The following is a 26,596-nucleotide window of genomic DNA, read 5'->3' on the forward strand; positions in this document are numbered from 1 at the left end:
ATCCAGAAGGCCAATATGTGATATGGAGAGGGACAGTGTATGTGGAGCGACTGATTTTGTGTTCTGGGTATGACTCTAATATATACTAGGAGTGTGCAGGCCAAAAATGTTTGTCATGTTAGTTGGGGAGAGGGGTGGCAAATTCCCATGTCATTTAGGTTTTTCCCACATTTTTTTTCCATTTTTTTAGGTTTTGGAAATAGTGTGCACTAAAAACAATAAAAGAAAAAATACTAAATTTTGTGGGGTTTTTCCCCTATTGTTTTTATTTTTAAAAAGACATGAAAACCACAGAGAAAATATCATTGACCTTGTCTGTTTCAAGTGAATGCACATCCCTAATATATATAGCCATGCTTTCTTTTCTAAGCTAGTAAATGTGTTGAGTGGGTTTGATAATCCCATAATTTTCTAGGGGAACTTGATCTAAGTCTAAATATGCCCAGTGTGACAGGAGTGGGCAAATTAAGTTTGTGAAAGAAATACTATACCAATCTAAAAATTGTGTGGAGGGTTCTACCTGGGGATTACTCACATTTCTAAGTCCACCTTTCTCAAAGTAGATGGGATTATATATTGGTTTTGGAAATTTTAGAAAATAAATTTAACTTGATTATGGACTTTAGGTTTGGGAGATTGGATAAACCTTTCTGTGGAGGATGTCTGCCCACCTTTCAGAGGATGCTGATTTTCAGGAATTCGTAGACATCAAGTGGGGGAGGACTAGTTATTTCAAAATGGGTAATATATAGAGACACGAAAGCTGTGTTGTGGAGCTACATTATATCTTATTCTGTCCAAAAAAAGAAATAAGCTTAATTGTAGTATTCTTCAATTTGAATGGCAATTTAGGAAGGCATATTTTAAAGCTGGCTGGAAAGATATCATAAGAGAATAAAGAGCTGTTTTTCACAATGCAAAATAATTTGCATATTTTGCTGCACCAAAAAACTTTACTGTACCAGAAATATAGATTGTTTGTTTAAATTTGGTAATACAATTGGCAAAGGTTTAGTTATAGTGGTTAAATCCATGGGTGGAACTAGGTTTATTCCTGTATTGAAAGCAGAGGTTGGAATTAGGCATTGCGATAATGAGATTGCTAGAATTTGTCACCGATTTTACAGGAGGTTTAATTCGGCTGATGAGGTTGATGTAAGTAATCAGAAGTTGTTTTCTTTAAAGTGAATTTTCAAAAGTTAAGCATGTGTAAAATAGCATATATGCATGAATATGCTATTTTAAAAACCTCAACATACACCGGTAAATCAGGATCCCCTAATTTACATGCAAAAAGGTGTTCCAGGGAGAGGCCAACATTTATGCAATTAGTTGCTTTTTTTTATAAGCAATTTGCGCATGTAAATGGGGCACCTTACTTGTATATATTTACTTCTGCTCAATATCAGGAGTAAGTGATCATAAACGTTTTAAAAGTGGAAAAAATGGCTGGCTGGGGAGGGTCTGGGTGAAATAGGGGGACTTCAGGAGTTGCAGATGAACTGGGTAATCTGGTAGACTAAAATCGGGTTAGTTCATTGCCGTGCACGTTAGAAAATCCCTCGACATGCATGTAAAAGCCGATTTATTGGGGTTAAATGCGTCCAAATAATGTAAGTAAAATCTACCTGTGTGTTGCTTTAAACATGGAAATAAAAATATGCTGGAATATCACTTGCGCACATTTATCTGGATGAATGCCAACTTATCCTGCGAAGTAGCACCTTTGCTGTTACTTATACGGACAGATTTCAACTTATCTGGATAATTAGCAGCATTTATCTGGTTAAGTAGTAGCAGCTGGATAAGTTTCAGAAGCGCTATATACATAGTGCTTTTTAGACTTATCCAGCTATCTGACCTAGCTGGATAAGTAGCGTTTTAAGACTTATCTGGCCAAGAAGAACTTTTTAGACTTGTATGAGTTTCTTACATAGCTGGATAAGTCAGAAAATCACTTCGTAGATAGACAAGTAGTGTGTTTCATATTTATCTGGCTAAGTGCTGCTTCTTATCCAGATTAATCTGAACTTGTACGTCAGTTTTTAGTTACATATGTGAGCATGTTTGTGTCCATAAGTGCTTTATTTTATAACATGCGCAGATTATAAAATACTGTAGCAGCTTTGCACACACCCATGTATATGTATATATGAGCACGCGAGAACAGTTTTGAAAGTTATCCTCCCAGTTTGATAAGCTTAATGCATCTTTCATTGAAGAGATTTCGGGAGTGATTCAGACTAAAAATATCATAAAGCGCCAGGGCCCAGTGGCTTTCCTGCAGAATTTTATAAAATTTTGAAGGCTGAGGTTGTAGGGCCTCTCTACTTAGCATGTTTAATGACTCTGTTCATACAGGGATGCTCCCGCTATCTTTGGGGTTGCTGAGAATGTTGGCTACTTTTTCGGGGTTAATGTTGAACCTGGACAAATCTCTTGCTCTTTGTCAGGTTTTCTGCAGGGCTCTTGGGAGGGACACTTTCCCCACTGGCTTGGGCAGAAGACCACTTAAGTCTATTTAGGGCTTACAATTCCAAGAGAGATTATTTTCTATATAATTTAAATGTGGAGCTCCCTCCCCCCCCCCCCCCCCCCCCAAAAAAAAAATCTTTTTATTAAGGAATATAAAACAAAAACACAGAACAAGTCATAAAAGCCCCATGGACATAGATTTCCCATCAGTTTTTAATAAGATACTTCTAAGAAATCCCCCCCCTACCTTTACCATCAAATATGTCAAAGTTCTCAGGGGTCCAGTAGCAATGACCATAGAGTTTTTGATCCATTGCCAAAACAGCAAGAAGAGAAACACATTGTCCACAAAGTAGATACGCTACATATTAGGTGGCCACCAGGTGGTAGGGCGCTATGGTTTCTTGATTTATGTGGATGTTGTTTAAATGATCACAAATTGTGGTATATGTTGGGGGGGGGGGGGACTTAATTTGCCTGGTAATCAATTGTTAATGTAGTTGGTTGAGTGAGGGTGGGCTGGGGATTGGATTGTGGATATTTATACAGTGGCTGATTATGGTTGAATCATATATTTGTGCTCCTGTGAGTTTTTTGGGTTGTTTGTTTTTTTGGTTTTTTTTAATATACTTCATGGCAAGCTTTCGGACTTGCCCCATTATGTAAAACTGAGTATTTTGTTTAACGCCATGGGTTAGGAAGATATATAAGGGTACTGCCTTGGATTTCTGTTTATTTACCCATTAGAGGAAACTGTCCATATTCGTAGGCCAGTTAGTGGAAAAATTAGCCAGATAATTTGTCTCTTATATTCAGCAGGAGAAATGTCCCACTGAATATACCAGCTTAAAGTTATGCGGCTAATTATAGCTGGATAACTAAAGACCTAACCGGTTATATTTTCATGTAATACTGCCTTATGTGGCTGAATAATGTGCTACTTAACCAGCTAAGTAGCTCTGTCATGTACAAAGACCAAATAAGCTGGGCCATCCCCTTTCCCCCCCACCCCAAAGCATAAGAGTGCTACATAATCTAAAACACCCCACCCCCTAAACCTATAAAACAAAAAGTCAGGATTTGTCCAGTATTGGGAGCTGAATACTGTCCTGATTAAACCTTTAAAAGGAGCTCAGCCTGCATTCCCACCCCCCCTCTTCTCTTCCCTCGCACCTACCAACATACAAGAAAAAAAGGCTAGCTCCTGCACCCCATCACTGCTGATACCTTTGTCTTTTCTGCCGGGAGCTAGGGACCCTCTGCCTCACTTCCGGCACCTCCAGCGCTGCTCTGACAGATGGTTTTTCTAAAATCACCGTTTCCTATGGCATAGCGATTACAGGACTCATTTACTGGTCTAGTATCCAATTTATTTCTTAGTACAGCTGCACTTGTTTCACGTTTCGTCTATAAGACAACCTACTCAAGGGGGTGCCAAACAATCCTGTAAGGAAAGAAGTCTTTAATAATCTGCAATTGGTGATGTGTTTTCTAGAGGGAGTGCAGCCTTACTCTTACTCTTGCCAAAATGTGTACACTTTGCCACCTTCCTGAAGGGAAAGGAGAGTGCACAGGTTATCTCTGCAAGCTGGGAAGAATATGAATTGGATGGATCAATGCAGCTTTTGACTTGCCCCCCCCCCCCCCCCCCTGGGGGTTTTCTGTTTCCAATGTAGAAACTTGGTTTGCTAGCCCTCATCAACGAAGAGAGCCACTTTCCCCAGGCCACAGACAGCACCTTGCTAGAAAAGCTCCACAAGCAGCATGCGGTAAGTAGCGCTGCACTCTGGGACCTGCACTCCAGTCTAGGGTCCTTTACTCATGCAGAAAATGTCTGGGAGTGGGGTAGGGGCTGGAAAATGCATTCTCAAACGTGTGCTGTCTGCTAGCATGGGTTCAGGTCATTTGTATGTCCAAAAAACAGATTCCATCATGGAACTTAAAAAAAAAAAAAAAAAAAGAAAATTGAGAGTTTGGTAGTAGTAATGGTTATCGCTCAGAGATACCACATTATTAAATCTTGCTCCTCAAATCCCAATTTGTTTTGGTAAAACCTAAGGGGTAGATTTTAAAAGTTGCATGAGGGCGTACATGTGCGTGCGCGCTACCTGGCACGCACACGTGTACGCCCGATTTTATAACATGCGCGCGCATGTTATAAAATCGGGGGTCGGCGCGCACAAGGGGATGCACCATTGTGCACGCCGAGCCACCCCCCTCCAAATTCTTATTGTACCTTTTGTGCCTGCCTGGAGGCAAATGGCCGCTGTGTCGGAGGCCTCTGGAGCGCCCCTTTAGTAAAGCCCCGGGGCTTTTGAAAATAGGCCCGGTGCGCGCGTAAATCCTCCGGGGTTACACGCTTAACCTTTTTAAAATCCGGCCCTAAGCATATAACACTAGATACTATTTGGGACACAATAGAAACCCTCAGGGCCTTGATTACGTCTCAATTAAAAAAAAATCCTTGTGGATAAAGAACCGTACTCTGAGAGAAGGTTAACTCTTTTGGAAACTTCCAATTCCTCAGTTACACAAACTCTGGATGTTGCCAAATCCAAAATTCAGGATTTAAAAAATAGCCAAGACATTGTACTTAAAGAAAATCAGAGTTTGCAATACAAAATGGAAAATATAAACCGCAGAAAGAACTTTAGATTTAATAATTTTCCTAAACTTCCACAGTTTACAGCAAAAAGATGTGTTTAAGAAATGCCTGAGATTCTGAAGGTTCCCGAACAAAGCAGTGCCCCCCATTTCCAGAATCTTTATTTATTTATTTAGGTTTTTTAATATACCGGCATTCATGAACAAGTCACATCATGCTGGTTTACATAGAATCTTAATATTTTCCTTCTACTAAAAAGGGGGCAAGAAGTTCCAGGGGGCTCCCAGAATATGGATCCCTTGCTTCCTTCTCATCTTGATATTTCTCAGTTATTGGAAACAGATTCTGCTTTGACTGAAGCAGCTACTATGCTGCTTACATTTGTTTTGGAGCCTGACCCTGGGACTGGGTACTGCCTTTGTATTTTAAACATTGTTTAGATCTTTTTTTTTTTTTCATCTTAATGTTTGTATATTTCCTGATGTTTCTAAGCAAACCCAAAAGAAAAGTAAAACAGTTTCTTCTTATAAGATCTAGAGTTCTACAGATTGGGGCCTTATTTTTCCTAAAATTCCTTGCAAATGTCTTGTTTAAATGTAAAGGTGCCTCATGGTTTTTTCTTTTAATTCTTCTGTTATCAATGTTTCTTAGTGATAAAGTGATTCTGCAATCTACGATGGAGGGTCCTCTTTCTTCTGATTTACCTCCTTATTCCTTCGAGTACCCTTGCTGTAATGTCCCCTGCTGATGTTCCATTGCTATTTCCTTTTATTTCTTATGTTTTCTTTGAATTGTGTAATTAGATCCCCCTTTTGTGGACTATAGGATTTGTAAGATCTAGGATTGTTTTTCCTGTATAAAGTCGTAATGTTTAATTTCTATCTTCTTTTCCTCTACCATTCAAATTTATGCTTGTAAGTATGTTGAAAATTCTATAACTAAAGAGTTAAAAAAATATATTAAAAAAAAAAAGAATCTTGCTACAAATGGAGAAATGGTGTGAATTTTTATTTTTTAATTTTTTTGCAGAGATATTTCATGATTTATTCAACAGTTACTCGGATGACATTGCTCAGGCAACACTGCCTGATTGTATTCAAATATTCAGAATTTTGATTTCATATAGTTTTTTGTTCTCTTTTCTTTCTTTCTTTTTTTTTTTAACAGAACAACCATTTTTATGTGAAACCCCGAGTTGCTGTTCACAATTTTGGAGTGAAACACTATGCGGGAGAGGTAATCCTTAATCTGATCTCTTGCTGATGTTCTTCCAAACGGGGCGTATTGCGGATGTGCGACTGTGAGCCAGACTGTTTTTGTGCCCTTTCTCTGACGCATTCTGTCCTGCTGGCACTTCCTCAAGGGCGGTGAGGGAGGGGATGCGCTGTGTGAAACTCTCTGCCACCCATCTTTTTTTTTTTCCTTTACCTAGGTCCTTTACGATGTCCGAGGAATCTTAGAAAAGAACAGAGACACCTTCAGAGATGACCTGCTGAATCTGTTACGAGACAGCAGGTAGGTGGAAGCGGCCTACAGAAGAGCCGGCAGCATGTTGCTGGTACTGCAGTCGGCCACACATGATACATGTGTGGGCAATGGAATGACTTGTGGTAAAATCCCGAGACTGCTGCCATTGACTGTTTATATCCTGGGTCAGTAATATGGAAGTACTTAGCATATCCTTGTTGCCAGATTCGCGGATTAGGGATTTTGACATACGACTAACTGTTTGACCAGTATCGGAGACGTGCAGGATTTTTTCTCATTTTAAAATGCAGAGCAAGTTGAATTTTGGCAGTTTGGCTGCTGTAGATCTTCTGGGGACTCTCTCCTTGTTTTTCCAGAAGTGTATGGGAAAATCTAATGGAGTCGTAATGCATTTTCAGTGGATTTCTGCAGTGTTTTGTAGACTTTCCTGTTTACACGTATTCCCCATTATTGTCTGTGGTGAGAATTCAGCAATCCTATATAGAATGAGTGGATTTCTTGCAGGGATTTCTTGTGAGCCTACATTTGTCGCATCCGTAGCCAGTGACACATGTCAGCGATGCAGTTCCTGTTTCTGCTGCTACAGTCTTGGCCTAGTTGCCACCCTAGTTGTCTATGTGGAGATCCAGGTTCAACTCTTTGATACCACATGCTCAAGTTTAGATTGTGAGCATTCTGCTGGAGAGGCATTGTAACCAAGTGACAATAAAATCTACGATGTCTCATAGAGGAATATTAGAACACAATATTTCTGAGCAAAAGGCAGTGCAGAAGTGTTTTGCAAGGGTAGAATAGTGCAGTCGTACAATGGTACTATACAGTGTGCTCCCTCTCTCGAAATAAAAGCAAATATATATATCTAGACTGGCTTTTCCTAGCATGTAGCCAGATGGACTCAGGACCAATGGGTTATATTCTCCTCTGCTAGCAGATGGAGACGGAGTCAGGTTTCAAAGCTGACATCACCTTAGATACACCCCTGCAGTGACCTCTGCCCTCTCAGTCTCCTAGCAGATGTGGACATGCTTTCCCTATTGGGATCGCTGTACCCTTTGGAAGAAGAAATTATATTTTTAAATTGGAGAAAGACTGAGCCCCACTTTTTTGCGGTGATACCTAAAGCTCCCGTCCCCAGTTGAGAATTCTGAGGTGATTTCCAAGATCTGAGGTGATTTCTATGTACTGAGCTGGTAAGCACTAAGCCCAGATAAGCTTAAAAAAAAAAAAAAAAAAAGGAATTTTCCCATTCAGAGACATTGGAGGGGTTTCAGTAAGACTGGTCTGCTCGGCACGCTGTACCATGGTTGTTCCTGATCCCGTTGGGGTAAGGGGAAATGGGCTTCCGAGTGGGTTGAGCGGCCCCCCCCCCCAGTGGGCTAGGCCCCTCTATAGGCTCAGTAGGCACACCGTGTGGTAGGCCACACCGGTGCCATCTTGGGCATTTTTATGCGCTTTCTATTGCCCTCCATAGCGCGTCAGTATGCGGAGTGCGTGCCAGCTCTGCGCATGTGCTGTGCGCGTAACATTGTGCGCATGTGCTCAACGCAGCACGCATTCCTCTAAGCACAGAATTGACATAAAGCCGAGAGCATGGGCTGTGCGCGCGCCATGCCACAGCCCATGCAGGTGCCTAAAACTTGTCTGCACAAAATTAAGCGCAAGCCGGCTGAGCACGCTGTTATCGTCCCTAATGGCTCCGGCAGCAAAGAAACATAAGCACCTTTCTCTCTGTGCTGCCTATCATATTAGGGCTGCACAATCTGACCTTGATTCTTACTTATGCCAGCATTGTGAGGAGGCCCAGGGAGAGCTGGCCTCCCCAGACTTTACTAAGCCCAGATCCTCCCACTCTGAGGATGGGTCAGCCACAACCTTACTGGAAGTACCCCGGATCTGAGTAATCCCGGGGCTGGGTCTTCCATGGGAGAGGAAAACCCACCTGTCGACGCATCCGGACGTGACCCCTTTTCTGAAAGGGGTAAAACACCTCCGGCCACCCCTACAGTGGGCGGTTCCCTTGTAGAATTTTAATCTAGTTTTGGAGTTTTTGGCAGGGCCTTCCTTTTGACCACCGAGCAGTCTTTCTTTGCGCTTATTAACCCTGAAAATGTTGTTCCTGGTGGAGATATGCTCGGCTCATCGTATCTCTGAACTACAGGCATTATCATGTAGGGAACCATACCTCCGGGAGCATTACAATTTCGTACCGTTCCATCCTTCTTGCCCAAGGTAGTCTCGGAGTTTCATTTATCAGTCCATTTCGTTGCCATCCCTAGATAGGCACAAGGTCACAAAAGAGTACAGCCGCCTCCGCCATTTAAACGAAAGTAGACTTTTGGTGCGGTATCTGGAAGTTTCAGAACAGGTGTGCAAAATAGACCACTTGTTTTGTTCTTCACAGTGGAAGGAGACCGGGCGAACCAGCTTCACGGGCCACCATAGCTCACTGGATCAAGGAGATGGTCACGGGAGCCTATATAGAGGCAGGAAAGCAATTACCCTTTCAGATTAAAGCTCACTCCACTAGGGCTCAGCCAGTATCCTGGGCGGAAGCTAGATTGCTGTCTCCCGCCAACATCTGCTAGGTGGTGACGTGGTCCTCCTTACACACCTTCTCCAAGTTTTATCGTCTGGACGTTCAGGCCCGAGAGAACGCAGCCTTTGCAAGGGTGGTGCTAACTGGACCGCGGGCAGCCTCCCGCCCCGACCAGGAGTAGCTTTTATACATCCCATTGGTCCTGAGTCCATCTGCTACACGCTATGAAATGGAGAAATTACTTACCTGATAATTTCGTTTTCCTTAGTGTAGACAGATGAACTCAGCATCCTGCCCAAGGCTGCACAAGAATGGTGAAAAAGAATATCTATTCCAAGAAGTTACGAGTAAGCTATCGCCCAATCCCAGGGCATCTATAATCTTGCTGGTATTCAGCGTTTGGTTGAGAACAGTTACGGTTATCTGTCTTTAATCACGTTTTAATCACGTTTTTTCAACAGTATGTTCACAATGGTTTTTGATGAGCATACTGAAGGGCTGAGTTCACTGCAGGGGTGTATCTAAGGTGATGTCAGCTTTGAAATCTAACTCAGTCTCCATCTGCTGGCAGGGGAGCATATAACCCATTGGTCCTGAGTCCATCTGACTACACGAAGGAAAACAAAATTATCAGGTAAGTAATTTCTCCATTTCCTAGCGTGTAGCCTGATGGACTCAGGACCAATGGGATCTACAAAAGCAGTAGGAGATAAAGTGATTTGCCCAAGGTCACAAGGAGTGTCAGTGGAAGAAGTGGGATTTGAATCCTGGTTTCCCTGGTTCACAGCCCAGTGTTCTGACTGCTAGGCTGTTCATTCCCCTATATAAAATAGATTTTTTTCAGCAAATCTGGGACCAGTGCGTTCCTTCTGTGCTCCTTCCAGGGGTTTTTGTTCTGTGAGCTGCATTTTAATACCTTTCTGGGTTTGCACGTCAGCTGGGAGTGTCAGAGCAGAGCTTATTCCTAAATAAAATACAATTTTTGTTTTGATTTAAGCTTATATCTGTCGCTGAGGTAGTAATTTGATTTCTGTCCCTTGCTGGCTGGCTTCAGGTTTTCTTTTTTGCCTCTTTCAGGCTGGATTTTATCTACGACCTGTTCGAACACATTTCAAGTCTTGGTGGCCAGGATACACTGAAGTGTGGCAGTAAACACCGCAAGCCCACAGTCAGCCTGCAGTTTAAGGCAAGCTTCCCTCGCCAGCAGTTGCCCTGCCACGCAGACGGCATGGCAAGCATCGTAAACAATGACAAACTGTTCTTCTCAGTGCTAATGGCATCTTTTAGCCACCATCTTGTTGCTTTATCAGCTAGTAGTCTGCTTCCAGTCCCTGAAAGGACATCTTCCATGTTCTATTAACCAGTTGTCATTTTCTTAAAGAAAAGATAGTCAGTGGGCAGTAGGGGTGTGCATTCGTTTGCAATGTATCATGAATCGGCAGTGTATATGGCTGGATTCATTGTATTCGTTGCATCGCGAAACGTATTGCGATTTCCCACGAATACAACGAATCACGGCCGAATCATTCGGCCATCGAAATGACAATTTTAAACAACCTCCCCCCCCCTCCTGACCCCCGAGTGCAGGAGGTAGCTCCCGGACCCCTGCTGGACCACCAGGGACTTTTGGCAAGTCTTGGGGGACCCTCCTGACCCCCACAAGACTTGCCAAAAGTCCAGCAGGGGTCTGGGAGCTACCTCCTGCACTCGGGCCATCGGCTGCCAATAATCAAAATGGCACCAATCGTCAGCCGCTGTGACATAGTGAGGGCAAAGGCTATCGTGCAAGACTTGCCAAAAGTCCCTGGTGGTCCAGCGGGGGTCCGGGAGCAATCTCCTGCACTCCAGCCTCGGTATTCAAAATGGCACCGATAGCCTTTGCCCTTACTATGTCACAGGGGCTACCGCTGCCATTGGTCGGCCCCTGTCACATTGTATCAGCACAAGATGGCGCCGGCAGCCGACGGAGGGAGGGCAGGAGACGCTCCGGGACACCCCCCCTGCTGCTGGACCACCAGGGAATTTAGGCAAGTCTGTGGGGGGGTTAGGAGGGTGGGGGGTTGTAGTTAATTGAAAAGGGAAACGAATAAGAATGGCACGTATCAACGGATCGGGGGCCCCTTTGAAAGGATACAATGTATCTGGCCCCGACGAATACGAATGCCATATGAAACTTATACGGCTCCTCTGCACATCCCTAGTGGGCAGTGACAGTACTCCACGTTTCACTTTTTCTCAGCAGGGAAAAAGAAGGAAATTCAAAAGTTTGCAGGTCTGTGACCTGGCAGAAAATCACCCCTGCTCTTTGATGCTGCCACGGTGCACCAGCCAAACATGGCAAAAATGTCCACCAAGCCTTAGAGCAAGCAGTAATCAACCTGGATATTTTATTGCAAGGGCCATACAGAAGGCACTTCCCAGTGTAGAGATTTCCTTCCAAAGGGGGAAAGGCTGGGGTCAGCGGGAAGGGTTGCTAGGCCTCTTGTCATACTGCGAGCAGTCCTCGTAAGGAAAGCTGCACTGTAACAGTGACCAGAACTGCATGCGAGAGCCCCTTCTGAGTACTATTTCCAGGAGATCTGAACTCTTAACGTGTTGCACAAAGCCCCAGGTTTTCATTGTGAACTGTGTAAATTGAAAATTTATTGTAATCCACCTCGAGACCAACTTTGCGGAAAAGGCAGAATAGCAATAGTAAATATGCTGAAGGTTTGTTCCAGCAAGATTTAACGGGAGAATTTGGAGGGCTGACATTTTTCTCCCAGATGACCTTTGACCCTTGTTTGCCTTCCAAATTGAGAAATCAAGGTTTATACTAATCTTATTTTCTTGCCCATGCAAAATGGGAGAAGCTGCTTGGGTGGGGGTGGCCCTCAGTATCAGAACACATTAGGGGATGGGGGGGCGGGGGAAGATAGGGAGAGGAGAAGAGGTGGAGTTAGTTGTTAAAGGCAGCACTGGCTCCGTTTTCCTCAGAAAGCAGCCGCCAGGACCTGGTGTGAGCCATGATGCAGCAAGTTCCAGAGGGCCAAGGTGTGAATCGCATCGTTCTAAACCCCTGGCATATGGCACTGGGTTGAATGGATGCCTATCTTAAGGAGACGACAAATTATAAGGAAGCATGGTGAAGCGAGCACACGTGTACCAAGACACAATTGCCTTGTGCAAGATTCTGGCAGCTGCCCTCCCCTCCAGTCCAAATGTTAAGAGAGCGCCTTATGCTGTCATTGCCTGCCTCTGCCAGCAGATGGTGCTGCAGGAGCTGTGTCATTCTCTGGCTAAGGGGGTGGTATGAGGACAGGCAAGCTTTGAGAAGTCGGAAACATGAGATGGAAAATGAGCTTATGTTTATTTTTGTTTATTCTAGGACTCGTTGCATTCCTTAATGTCAACATTAAGCTCATCTAATCCTTTCTTCATCCGCTGCATCAAGCCAAACATGCGGAAGGTGAGTGTCTGCCAATGCATTTGGACCATTTTCCCAAACAAGGTCTCTCGCTGCTCTTCATGGTTTTAATTTGATCTCCAGTGTGGGTGATGGTATTACTCTTCATCATGCCTCTAAAGGACTGAAGATTGTATATCCAAGGCAAGATACTTCTGTTAAAAAGTATTCCAAAATCAAAAGCAGGCGCTATATAAAGAAGTTTGTTTATTTTTATTTTATTTATTTAAGGTTTTTCTTGACTGACATTCATCAGGAGACGACATACCGGTTTACATATAACAAGGGTAACATGGAAAAGAATAATAGTTACATATAACAGGGATGCGAGGAACTGGGAGTAAAATGTGAAATAAAGGAGGAAAGGCAGGAGAACTTGAGGATCAAGGCTGGTAAAGGGAGTAGTTACTAGTAGACGTTAACAACAGTATAACGATAGTGATAACAGAACTTTATACATCTAGGATAGCATATTAAACTTTTCTAGGATAGCGAGTTAACCTTAGTTAGAAAGCATCACAGAACTTGCAGTTTCAAATAAGAGAGTCAGAGGGGGCTTAATGAGGGAGAGGGTTAATGGTAAGCTTGCTTGAATAGCCAAGTTTTTTTTTTTTTTAATTTCTGTGTGCACTGTTCAGGTCTGAGGTCAGGGGGCATGGCACTCCAAGCATACAGGCCAGCAATGGATAAGGCACGATCTTTAGTGGAGTTGAGGTGTATGTGTGTGGAGGGTACCTTTGTATGCTGATCTAGTTGGTCTAATGGAAGAGTGGTAATGTATGAAGTCTTTCATCCAGTGCATGTTCTGATAGTGGAGGGTTTTGTAAGTTATTCGATGGTGGATGGGTTGCCAGTGCAGATCTTTGAAAATAGAGGTGATAATGGTCAAATTTGCAGGACTTGGTGAGTATCCTGGCAGCAGCATTTTGAAGCAGTTGAAGGGGTTTAATTGTGGCTTTAGGTAGACCAAAGAGAAGGGAATTACAGTAGTCTATTTTGGATAGAATGGTGGCTTGAAGAACTGTACGGAAGTCATTGAGGGGCAGAAGTCCATATTTGTGCCTTTTCTATGCTGGCTGTAAGTCGTCTGATCAGTACACTATTCACAAAAATGCTTAAAAATGAAAAATAAGATTTTATTTACAGTTGCAGGTGGCTTAGTCAGTGTTCTGCAGGCAGCATTCAGCTCCCCATGGGTCAACCCCATAGCTTTACATGGAGCTGCTTACAGATATCCAGGGAAGTCCATGTGATCCTGCCAGTCTGCAGCTCCTGCTGTCTGCATGCCTAAATCTGGACTTTGTTCCATTATGGAGGGCCCACTGAGAGCTGCTGGATGGGCATTTTTCTTCAGCCCATGCAGGTTGTGGCTGAAGTAGGGGACTCTTTCCTTGATCCTGTTTATGGGCTTGTCCGAAACTCGCTTTATTTGCGCTCTCTCACTTTTCTGGAGCTTTTGAGAACCGTAGGTGAGCTTTAAGATATCTAGCTTACCATTTTGAAATGGTTTATGTTTATGTACTGTGTGTACAGTTTACGGACTATGAACCCTAATCTTATTTGGGTAATACAGCATTCCCTTACATTAGATTAGATTAAATAAGTTGTGGGGGATTTTTTATTATTATAGATGAGAAAGCTGTCATGTTTGGTTTCTTTTTTAATTGAATTTTTATTAACTTATTCCATTAACAGATTGCCATTTCAGCTTTTTTTTTTATCATAAACAGATATGAACGAGTATAGAAATGTAGAACGCAAGCCCCTCCCCACTTCAGTCAGGAAAATCCTGCAAGCCTTTCCAATGTTCAAATGGCTTCCATATAGTCTGAGAGGCAGCAAGTCTGTCCCTCCTAGTCTCCATGAGGTTTTCCATATGTTAAGCTTCCAGAAGCCTTCTATAAAGATGTAACAGACAGAGGGCAGCAGGATTCCTCCATTGCACCATAATCCCATGTCTAGCCGCTAAAGACTTGCGCAATAAATTGGTTTGATTTCCTTGGTGCTATTTCTTTCTTTTTTATTGCAATTTATTCTTTATTGATTTTTTTCAATATATGAAAGTAGTAAACATCAATAACAAAGGATATTAATAGGAAACATGATCCTAAATAAAAGTCTTTTAAGATCAAGTATACATTACAACAAATATTCTCTACCTATATTATTCTAAATACAGCATTCAAGGTATATCCTAACCATAAAGTTAGTTTAAGACCATAAAGTTTGGTACAAAGTAATCAAAACTTAATATCCTTTTTGCTATGAAATATGGGGGAACCTAAGTTCAAAGGAGCTTTTTTGTAGCATGTATTACAAAAACATAAGGAGGTTAACTTGTGCATTTATTTATTACAATAACCCCTCAGCTCGTAGTAGACCCAATTAAAGCTTTTGCATCCAAAAAAGACTTAAGGTCAGAAGGTTCATAATATATGTACTTAATATTATTAAATCTCATAACACACTTACAGGTGTATCTTACGGTAATTTGAGCACCGAGTTGTCTTACTTGTGCCACAAGACTTAAGAAATCTTTCCTTCTCTGCTGTATACATTTAACTACATCTGGGAATAACCAAATTTTTTGACCGTGATACACAGCCTGTCTATTACGTAGAAACAATTTAAGCACTAAAGCCCTATCGGAGGGAAATATAAATTTTAACAAGCAATGTTCCACGTTTCACCACTTGTTCCTCTCCAGATGGCTGTTCCAATATAGCAGTCAAATTCAATGAAGATGGTTCTACATTCCCATTCTGTTCTCGAGGTGATGTCAAATCCTCCTTATTGAATGATACAAAATAGATCTTTGCCAAGGGTGGAATAGCTTCTGACTATTTTTAAAACTCCTTGCAGATATTTTCTGAACTGATCACATGGAGTAACAGATTGATTCTAGGGAAAATTTAACACCCTCAGATTCAAATATCTTATCTCATTTTCAAACTTCTCCAACTTCCTTTTCTGTAAAGGGTTCCGTTGTATGAAACCAACTTGAACCTTTTGTACTTGAGTCATTTTCAGATCCATTTCTTCCAGCTAAACCTTATGCTGACCAGCCTGCTGTTCCACCATCTGAGAGCGTTTCTATCAACCACTGCTGATATTAAAGATGTAATTGATTGCTCTAACAACATTATCGCTGTCCACACTGAGTCCAGGGTGATTTTTGCAGCTTTTACAATTATTTTCCCTGAGACACCACTCGCTGACCTTATACCTCCAGGGCTTTTCACAGTTCCGTGATCACTGGAGGTACCCGTGGAGTCTACGTCTGTGCCACCTCATGGCGTCCTTCCTCACCACCCGGGGGACCTTGACCATAGGGGAGGATATTAGATTTCCCACTTACTTCAAATCTCGTTGATTTGACTAATGGTCTCTCCTCCTCCTCAATGTCTGCCGACAGAGATCTTGATGTTACATTTCCCCTGGGCTGGTAATCTCCAAACGATGTTTCATTATAGGGAGGGGAGGGGATTATTGGCGCCCCAGGACGCAGATGTTAATGAAGCAGAAAACGCCATTAGCTCCGTGGCTGGGGTGTTTCCGGGTTCAACAGTAAAATAAAACTCTCAATTTTCTGTTGTATAGTTCCAACTGTAGAGGAAGCAGAATCTCTTAATTTTTCCTTTGCGTTCAGTGGGCGGCATAATTCCATGGAATTCCAGAAAACAGGTAAGAAAGTTCACAGAAAGCGAACCTCCTCCGTTCCTCTCCTTCAGGGCGCCATCTTGGATTCCCCCCCTGATCTCCAGCATTATGCTGCTTGGTGCTATTTCTATTGGAAAGTTGAATAAAAAGGATTTTGGATCCCAATCAACTGTAACTTTAACAGGTTGTTGTATAATAGTACAACTCCACCAGGTATGTCCCATGGTTCCCTTCCTCGCCATCACCTCTCCAACATCTATCAGATATCTGACCAGACCTTGTATGTAATTGGGAGGGAGTGAGATACCACCTGTAGGACACTTAAATCTTACGTCGGCAAATTTGGCGGAAAATACATTTTAGTTTAGTTTATTAGGTTTTTATATACGGACACATCGGACAAGCCTTCACATCGGTTTACACAGGATAAAACAAGATTAGAAATAAAATGTTCATAAATAGTAACAGCTAAAAACTATATAGGGTAAAAGAATAAATTAGCTGTTGAGAGAGAAAATCATAGATTAATCAAATAAACATAGCCATAAAACATTAACATAAAACATTAAACTAGATAGAAATAAAATAAACAAGGGGTAACTCCTCATGATGGTTTGCAGATAGATCATGCTTATAGTGTATTGCTTATTTCTGACCAGGCTGGTTAGCTGATTCATACTCTGCAAATGCGCATTTAAACAGCCAAGTTTTTAAATCAGCTTTAAATTGCTTTTTTTCGGTTGTAAGTCTCAGTGAGGTAGGTAAAGCATTCCATAATTTTGTTCCTGCAATGGATATGATACGCTCCCTTACGTGGGATAATCTAGCTGATTTGATAGTAGGTATTGACAAAAGACCTTTGTCTGCCGATCGCAAGTCTCTTTGAGGTACGTGAAGACATATTGAAGTATTTAGCCACTCAGTGTGTTCGCCATAAATAACATTATGAATTATGCAAGCTGCTTTATACTGAATCCGGTATTGAACAGGAAGCCAGTGCAGTTTAATCAAAGTTGGTGTAATGTGGTCACATTTTCTCTGTCGGGTCAAAATCCGTGCTGCAGCATTCTGCAGAACTTGTAAAGGACGGATACTAGACTGTGGCAATCCAAGAAGTAAAGCATTGCAATAATCGAGATTTGCAAATATAAGACACTGTAAAACAGATCTAAAATCGGTAAATTCTAAAAATGGTTTTAATCTTCGTAACATGAGTAATTTATAATAACCGTCTTTTAACTTTAAAGAAATATGTTTCTTAAAAGAGAACTCGGTGTCAATAATAATGCCTAGCTTGCGAGTGTTAAAACAAGGATTTATCTTTACGGTGTCAGAGAAGGACAACGAAGGAATACTAGTAAAATGGCATTTTCGTTCAAGGAATAAAATTTCTGTTTTGTATTTAAAATAAGGTGAAGGTGATGAAGTAATTTTTTTAGAGATGACATATATATTTTAATTAATGCTAGCGTATCTGCAATAGAAGTTTCTATAGGTACTAAAAATTGGATATAGTCTGCATACACATAAAATTTCAATCCTAGACCGTTTAAAAAGTGACAGATTGGTAAAACATAAATATTAAAAAGTGTAGCAGACAATGTAGACCCCTGTGGAACATCTGTAGTTAAAATCACCTTTTCTGATACAGTATTATTGATTTTAACTTGATATGAACGGTTAGAAAGAAAAGAAGAAAACCATTTAAAAACTGTGTCCTTTATCCCAATCTCAGTTAGTCGTTTCAATAAGATAATATGGTCAACAGTGTCAAATGCCGACGACAAATCTAACAAAACTAAAATAACTTTTTCCAATGCAAAAACCTCTTAGTACAGTGTCCATAAGAGCAATAAGCAACGTTTCAGTGTTAAAATTTTTTTGAAATCCAAATTGATTGGGAAACAAAATATAATTAGATTCTAAATAACTGTCAAGTTGTTTTTGGGCGACCTTTTCTAAGATTTTTGCTAAGAAAGATAAATTTGAAATAGGTCTGTAATTATTTAGTTGTGTGCTATCTAGTGTTGGTTTTTTTAATATAGGTTTAACTATTGCATTTTTTAATATATCAGGGATATTGCCTTCATTTAATGATGTATTGACAATATTAGTAATAATGGGTGCTATGGTTTCAGATACTAATTTAAGGTGGGAGACTTGGATTGGGTCCAGAGGGTGTTTTGCAGGATTTAGTTTTTTGATATAACATTCAATCTCTAAACTAGAGACAGATTCGAATTGGGACCAATTGATATCTGGTTTTGTTGGCATAGAAACTTCTTGAGTAGAGCAGATATTATTGTTCTGAATTAACAGCACAATTTTTTCTTTAAAAAAGGTTGCGACTTAGTTGCATTTATTCTCGGATAGACCTTCAACAGTAGTGGGTAATTTTGTTAGATTTTTTACAATAGTAAAAAGTTCTCTAGGATTATGCATTGAAACCTCCAACTTTTTTTTTAAAAAAATCTTTTTTTGCTTTTTCAATAATCTTTTTGTATCGATGGAGGGAAGATCTATAAACTGCTAAGGTCTGGACTGATTTTTTCTTTCTCCATAATAGCTCTAACTTTTTTAAATTTTGCTTTTGAATTTTAATTTTTGTTGTACCATGGATTCACGATTTGTTTGGGTTTAATTTCTTTAGTTTTTAGTGGACATAGTTTTTGTGCAATATTAGAACAGTTTGTTAACCATGTAGAAGTTAAAGTAGAATAGTCATGGATTTTAGGATTATCACTAATATTTTGAAGTTCTATGGTTAAGTCTTTAACCTACCTGCAACCTAATATCCTCCCCGTGCACTGTAAGGCAACTGCCATCCCTATCCCAGGGTTCTTACTGCTTGGTGTCCCACCTGCCAGGGAAACAAACTTTTATAAGATATAAGGCCCTTACAAAATGAAGGCTGAGCGCAGAGACCTTCAAAGACTTGTTTCCCTACAGCATGATCAAGAATGTCTAATTTAAAAAAAGGCAAATCAGCATTTGGCAAGGGATGGTTTATCCTTCACATCTGGGAAAAACTCATCACTTCCCCCTTATTTCAGTTATATTTATTTATTTATTTATATTATGCAGTATAGTCCCTGTCGTTCCCAGCTTTGAACGACCCTTAACCCTAGACCTGGCAAGAATCCCCCATTGTATCTTAAAGGGCTTTGGGAAACATCTTCCCCAGGAAACCAGAGATATATATTTTAAATTCCATAGTCTTTATGTATGTCTGGAGTATGAGTTAATATGCACCTTATATATTTCCCCCCTTTTCCCACCCATAGACGATACTGACTCAGTTTGCCCCATATAAAACTTCCTGGGCTGCCAGTTTATCCCTGCTCAAAGCTGGGAAACTAAATAATTCTTCTCTGCCTAGCATACCCTCAGGCCTCCCAGTCCTTTAGGCCAGCACAGTATTTTTTTTTTTAACCCTTGGAGGTATTTGTATCCAAATAAAATCTAAACATTTCTTTTGGATCTTATTAAGCATTAACCTTTGGTACCTCACTAGGCACCGTGTGAAAAATGTAACATAGCTGAGGCAAAACATTCCATTTTACCACTGCTCTCCACCCAAGCCATGACATATTTTTATTCATCCAATTTACATCCTGCAACTTTACCATACCCTTCAAATTCAACCATTAAAGCTTCAACAAGCCCATAGAATTTCCTTATGCATCATCAGCATATAAAGAAATCTTAAACCACTCTGTTCCCACTGTTATTCCGGTTCCTACGTATCCTTTTAGCGAAAGGCTCCATTGCTAGAATAAAGAGTAATGGAAATAGGGGGGGGCAGCTTAGTCTCATTCTCCAACCCAGTTTGAAGGTGACCAAATTCTGGAGCCTCATACAGCCTGCATCTCCATGTACAGAAGTTATCTTCTTAACCTCCTTTCCTCAGTAACCTAAATATAGCATAGTGAGTGTGATTAAACACTTTTTTTCAGCTTCTATTACTAACAGAGGAGGTTTCATCCCTTTTGAGCAGCCCAGATCAAATTAAACACCCGTCTAATGTTGTCCACTGAGTATCTCCCTGGCATAACTTCTGCCAGTCTTATCAGCTGAGATTTTCGCCAGAACTTTTATATCCACATTCAATAGGGATCCTATAGGATCCACAAGCTGTTTTATCTCTTGCCTCCTTTGGAATAACCACTATACAAGCTGCTTTCATAGATGGTGCCAGTTCTCCCCTAAAATCCTCTCAGAGCAGCTCATTATAAACATTGCTTTCAAAGGCCTGACCAACAGTTTACCAAACTGCTTCTGAAAGTGCACTGTCCACTTTCAGAGTTTTTAATGGCTCAGTCTGCCCAGCCAAGTTGCTTATGGTAGTAACTGCTGCTCCATACAGGTTACCCCATGCATTTGTTAAGCAGGTTACCCCATGCCTTTGTTAAGCAGGCCCTTACAGTACCCCTTATTCAGTAAGGGGTGGGAAAACGTGCGTCCAACCTGCCGAACCTAATAGCGCGAATCAGAAAGTAAAATGTGCAGCCAAGCCGCACATTTTACTTTCAGAAATTAGCGCCTACCCAAAGGTAGGCGTTAATATCACCATGATATTAAGTCGGAGGGTGCACAGAAAAGCAGTTTTTACTGCTTTTCTGTGCACTTTCCCGGCGCCGGCAGAAATTAAGTCTGAGGTCCCGAAGAATAAAAAAAAAAGTTTGGAAGTCAGCCGGCGGCGGTCGGGTCGAAAACCGGATGCTCAATTTTGCCGGCGCCCAGTTTCCGAGCCCATGGCAGTCAGCAGGCTCGAACCGCCGGCAAAATTGAGCGTCGGCTGTCAAACCCGCTGACAGCTGCCACTGCTTTTGCCCGTTTCTACCGCCGGGCCTTATTTAAATACTGTATCGCGCGCACAGGCGAGTGGGCCTGTGCACGCGCCGGGAGAGCGGGCATTTGCCTGCTCTCCCGCGGACTTTACTGAATCTGCCTGAAGGTTAGTAACTGCTGCTCCATGCTGGTCAACCCCATGCAGAAATCTTACACTACCTCTTTCTACTTTTTCAACCTCAAGCCTTTAGGGATCCGCAGTGTTTGTCCCATGCCCTTTTGAATTCATTTACTGTACTCATGTTCACCACCTCTTCTGGGAGGGCATTTCAAGCATCCACCACTCTGTGAAGAAATATTTCTTGATGTTGATACTGAATTGTCCCCCCTAGAGTTTCATCATATGACTCCTAGTTCTACTGTTTTTTCTTTCAAACAAATGGTTTGAAGTTTGTGCATTGTAAATACCTGTCAGGTATCTGAAGGTCTGTATCTTATCTCCCCTGCAATTCCTCTCCTCAAGGGTATACATATTTAGATCCTTCAGTCTCTCCTCATAGGTCTTCTGAAACATACCCTACCCCATTTTGATTGCCTTCCTCTGGATTGTTTCCATCATGTCTCTATCCTGATTAGACACTGACAGGCCAATGCATAAAGGTGCCTTTACCCAAACGCTCAGGTTTACCTGCTCTTGAATGCACCTTTCTTCATCAGCCAGTAAGGGTCTAATCATATTCAGATATATATATATATTGTCCCTGGCATAAATCCCAATTGATCTTCCTGGATGAGTTCTGGAATAACTTCTGCCAGTCTATTAGCTAAGATACATAGATAGGTAGATACATAATAAGGCATGTGTCAGGCAGTTTCATGTCTACCAGGTAGTGCCCAGAAAGGTGCAATGTGCAAAGACAAGCTGCTTCTGCAAAGCACTGTCGCACAGATGTACGGATACAAGCAGACACACCCACACTTAAAAGCACAGGCACTCACAATACAGGCTGTTATTGACTAGACAACCCAGGTAATGCTAGATAATGTTCGCTAATATGCTCTTGTCCGCGAAGCCCATCTCTCTCGCTCCCACACACAGGGACAGGCAGGCATAGGCACACACATAGGTGTGCAAGCTCCCATTAGTACAAACAAGTGCATGCAAGTGTGACTTGGTTGGGACCACTTGTGTTGCAGGGTGGACTTGGAGGTTCCAGAGTGGATGGTGGTAACCACAGATGCCATTCTCTCCGGTCAGGGAGCTGTCTGCCAAGCTCAGTTGGTGCTGGGCCAGTGGTTGGCAGAGGAAGCCTCGTGGTCTATAAGTTGCTTAGAGACTAGGGTGGTGCGGTTGGCACTGAATGCGTTTCTACCTCTCTTGCACGGCAACCAGCCAGGATCTTGTCAGACAATGCAACAGTGGGTTACATCAATCGGCAGGGAGGTAACGAGTTGAGCAGTGTCTCAGGAAGCTCGGGAGCTGATCTGCTGGACAGAGCAGCATTTGGTGTTGATAGCGGCTTCCCACATAGGCAGGACCAACAGTGTGCAAACAGATTATCTCAGCCAAAAACAGCTGGATCCCGGAGAATTGGAGTTGACTGAGGAAGCAATGCGCCTCATCTGTTGCAGATGGGGCAGACCCACATGGACTTAATGGCAACTCAGTGACATGCCAAGACGCCCTGTTTCTTCAGTCACAGAAGAGAATATAGGGCAGAGGGGAGTCGATGCCTTGGTTCCTCCTTGGCCTTGGAACATTCTGCTGTATGTGTTTCTGCCATGGCTGCTAGTGGGCAAGATATTGCGGCATGTGGAGCTTCATCTGGGAGATGTAATTCTGGTGGCTCTGGAGTGGCCTCTGAGGTCTTTGCAGATCTCATCAACCTAGTGGTTGACGGATCATTGCGGCTTGCTCCTCTGCCAAAGCTTCTGCACCAAGATCCTATATTTTCAGATCAGTCAGCTCGCTTTTGTCTAGTGGCTTGGCTTTTGAGAGGAAATGCTTAAGGGAGAGAGGATATTCTGAGGATGTCATTTCTATTCTGTTGCAGGCTAGAAAGACTTCCATCTCGTTGGCATATGTGAGGGTCTGGAGAGCTTTTGAGGCTTGCTGCGTGGAGCAGGGAGTTGACCCCATGCAAGCTTCTGTAGCATGTATTCTGACCTTTTTGCAAAGAGGGTTGGTAAAAGGTTTGACCTTTAATTCCCTCAGAGTTCAGGTGGCAGCTTTGGGCTATCTTTGAGGCAAGATGCAGGGAGCAGCTTTAGCTGCACATCCGGATGTGGTATGTTTTTTCTCTAAGGGGTAAAGCATGTGCACCCTCCAGTTCGGAAGTTGCGCCCCTCTTGGATCCTTAACTTAGTCCTTAGGAGTATATGTGAGTCTCTTAGGACTCTTAGGAGGGCTACTATGAAAATCTCACTTTAAAGGTGGTTTTCTTGATGGCAATTTGTTCTGCTAGAAGGATATCAGAACTTCACGCCTTGTCATGTAGGGGTCCTTTTATGAGGATAATGGATTCTGGAGTCTTGTTGAGGGCGGTTCCTTCTTTTCTGCCAAAGATGGTGTCGTTTCACTTAAGTCAGTTGGTGGAGCTCCCAGCCTTTCAAGATTTGGATGCTACAGCCCCTCATGCGAGAGAGTTACGACTCTTGGATTTAAAGCATGCGTTGTTTTGGTATCTTAAGGTCACTAATAGCTTTTGGTTGTTGGATAATCTTTTTGTGCTATGGAGTGGTGCAAAAAAGGGTCATAAGGCATCAAAAGCCATGATTGCGCAGTGGTTAAAGGAAGCTGTAGGTTTAGCATACATATGTCAGGGTCGTCCTATCCCAGAGGGGTTGAGGGCTCATTCCACTTGTTCTCAGGTGGCCTCCTGGACGGTGTCAACAGGTCGCGCCACAAGAGATAGGTAGGACAGCTACTTGGAAGTCATTGCACACTTTCGCCAGATATTATTGTTTAGATGTCCAGGTCCCAGAGGCCATGAGTTTTGGTGAGTGTACTACGAGCAAGACTCTCGCAGACCCACGCCGTTTACGGAAGTTTTGATACATCCCAGGAGTCTGGGCTGATCTGGGTATGTAGAAGGAAAGGAAAATTGGTTCTTACCTGCTAATTTTCATTCCTGTAGTACCACAGATCAGTCCAGAGTCCTGCCCAGTTGAGGTAGGGAGATCTGGAGCATCCACTCAATCTGTTGTAATTTGAAGAATGGCACAGGTTTTGTTTAGTCCATGATTTTAATGAGAGCAAGGTTATCTGTTCTAAATTTCCACATCCCATTACTCGTTCAGAGGGATATTAATTCATTATTGGTAATAGTGGTGTTGCTATCTTGGCTTGGGTACTTTCCAATACTGAGTGACTGCAGGTGGCATACCAGGTTATGTGGCAGTGTCTGCGAAACTTTCTCTGTCTCCATCTGCTGGAAGGGAGGCAAAACCCAGGAGTCTGGATTGATCTGTGGTACTATAGGAACAAAAATTAGCTGGGAAGAACCAATTTTCCTTTTGTTTAAAAACCAGAGTTTCTGATTTTCTTTTTCATTTATCTGGATAACTCAAGCTTTATGAAGAAACTTGATTATTTTCTACTTTTGCATTTTAATTATTTAATGAAAAGGCAGACTCAGCAGCAAGGTGTCTGCTCAGCTCCTAGTGGCCTGCATGCAGACCAGGAGAGACTGGGTTCTAATTGGAACAAGGACAGTCCTCTTATGCCTGCATTGTCCATCTTGCTGTTGGGTTGAGCTTCCAGGTGCTGGCAGCCAGCAGAACTTAGACAGGAAAACAGGAAATATAAGGCACACAATAAGGTGATGTATAACCCAGGCCTGCAGATATGAAGAAGACTACAGAAGTAGGGCAGGATCATTGCAGAAAGACCTGCAGGCACATGTGCCCATAGAAGCAGTTTGGTTCACTGCAGCAAGACTGGATACACTAAGAAAACTACAACCAAACAGGAAACCTTGGATACATGAAGCAATCTAGGACTAAATAGGAACATGAAATGTAGAACTAAGCTCTGGAATAGTACAGAATGGAAACCTGGAATATGTGTTGAAACAAGAACAAAATGGCTATCAGTAGGAAGTGTGGGCCATAGGGCTGGAAGGACTGAACAGATAGTTCACTGAGGCCTTCTGCTGGTGGGGAGGCAAGAACTGCCTATCACTTGCACTGCCAGTTTCCATAAGGAATATCTTGATGCGAGTGTTCGGCATCATAGGACAATTCTAAACTGCAGTTTCAATATATTTTCCAGTTTCAGCTAAGCATAGCTCCAAGCATTCTCCAATGGATCAGTCCGAACACGACATTTTAATCTAAAATGCAACCAACCAGATATTTACTTATTGCTTTTAGAAGACTAGACTTATACACAAGCATGGCAAATCAGGTAAAAACCTACAAAGGATTAAATTATTGCCCATTGCCCCAGCAGACGTGTATGTGTACTCTTTTTATAAAATGCATCTATGTGCATGTACTTCCAAACCCTGTTTTGGTACGCCCTCAAAACACCCTAATTGTATGTGTACTTCTCTGTGTGGCAGCAACAGTACGTGTGTATGCCCGCTCTTCTGAAAATGCACTTGTACTGATTTTACTTGCATAGCCTCCACATGTAAAAATCTGAAAATTCACCCCAGAATGCTCACTTTCTGGACCCCTGTCAAGGGACTGTCCCTGCAATGATGGGGGTGTGGCATGGGGATTATAAAAGGTTGGGGGCCGTAAGGCTTGGGCTCGATTCGTGGGTTAGATCTTTAGCTGGAGCTGGCACCAGTCCTTGTGCCATGTCTGCACCTGATGGCCAGATTTTAGGGCTCCTGATTTCAGAGCTTTAGTAGGAGATCCTGGTGTTACGGCCCCCAACTGAGGACTTTTTGCTGCGATGACCGATTGGGCTTAGGTGATCTAAGAGTGGATGTAAAATCAGTGAAAATGTCCTTGGAGTTTTGCAAGTGCTCATTAGCCATAGGATCTTGGTTCAGATTCTGATTGAGCTGGAAGCCCAAAACGGAACAGGAGGAAACTGCCAGGCTCCCCGCCCCCCCCACCCCCACACACCCTGTTTCACCTAAAAAATAAAACCCAAACCCAGGTAATTGTGAACAAAGGCTCATGGTGCTGTTACCCAATAGAGACTGGTTCTGATTGAGCTGAAAACCCAAAAGCGCGAGAGGAAAGTAGTGGGCCAAAAAAAAAAAAAGTAAGAGACACGCTGAAAAGATTTAAGTGGATAACTGGTGCGTCTTTTTCCAAGACTGCATTCTTAAAGCCTCGAGTGCAATCCTGATTTTCAGTAACTATCAAAAATGATCAGAATCTAGACTTGTGTGCTTAGTGCTAAAATCTTCTGAGAGCAAATGTATTCCTCTTTCTGTGGCATCCTTTTGCCTGTCATGGAAAACGCTGTGTATGTGTCAGCAGGCTGGAGGGAGCTCAGGTCCGTGCCAGCTATCTTTCAGGAGACCACTTGTGTAATTTGGGAAGGGGTGAGTAGCATGTTTTCTGGGTGTGCGTGGCCAAGCCCACTTTCTCTCCACTGGACTGAGAAAGTGCAGCCAGAGTGTGCTGGTTT

General features: G+C 42.3%; 1 protein-coding gene across 2 annotated transcripts in view; it reads left to right on the top strand.

Annotated features, from left to right (window-relative positions):
* The window catches only part of MYO10 (myosin X), a 434,555-nt gene that overhangs the window by 287,638 nt on the left and 120,321 nt on the right, over positions 1-26,596 (top strand). For both annotated transcript variants that reach the window (XM_029590330.1, XM_029590331.1), the window contains exons 15-19: positions 4,152-4,244; positions 6,248-6,316; positions 6,513-6,595; positions 10,182-10,290; positions 12,472-12,552. In XM_029590330.1, coding sequence (XP_029446190.1) covers positions 4,152-4,244; positions 6,248-6,316; positions 6,513-6,595; positions 10,182-10,290; positions 12,472-12,552 — 435 coding nt within the window. The remainder of the gene's footprint in view (positions 1-4,151; positions 4,245-6,247; positions 6,317-6,512; positions 6,596-10,181; positions 10,291-12,471; positions 12,553-26,596) is intronic.

This window comes from Rhinatrema bivittatum, chromosome 2 (genome assembly GCF_901001135.1).
Source record: "Rhinatrema bivittatum chromosome 2, aRhiBiv1.1, whole genome shotgun sequence".
Lineage (NCBI taxonomy): Eukaryota > Metazoa > Chordata > Amphibia > Gymnophiona > Rhinatrematidae > Rhinatrema > Rhinatrema bivittatum.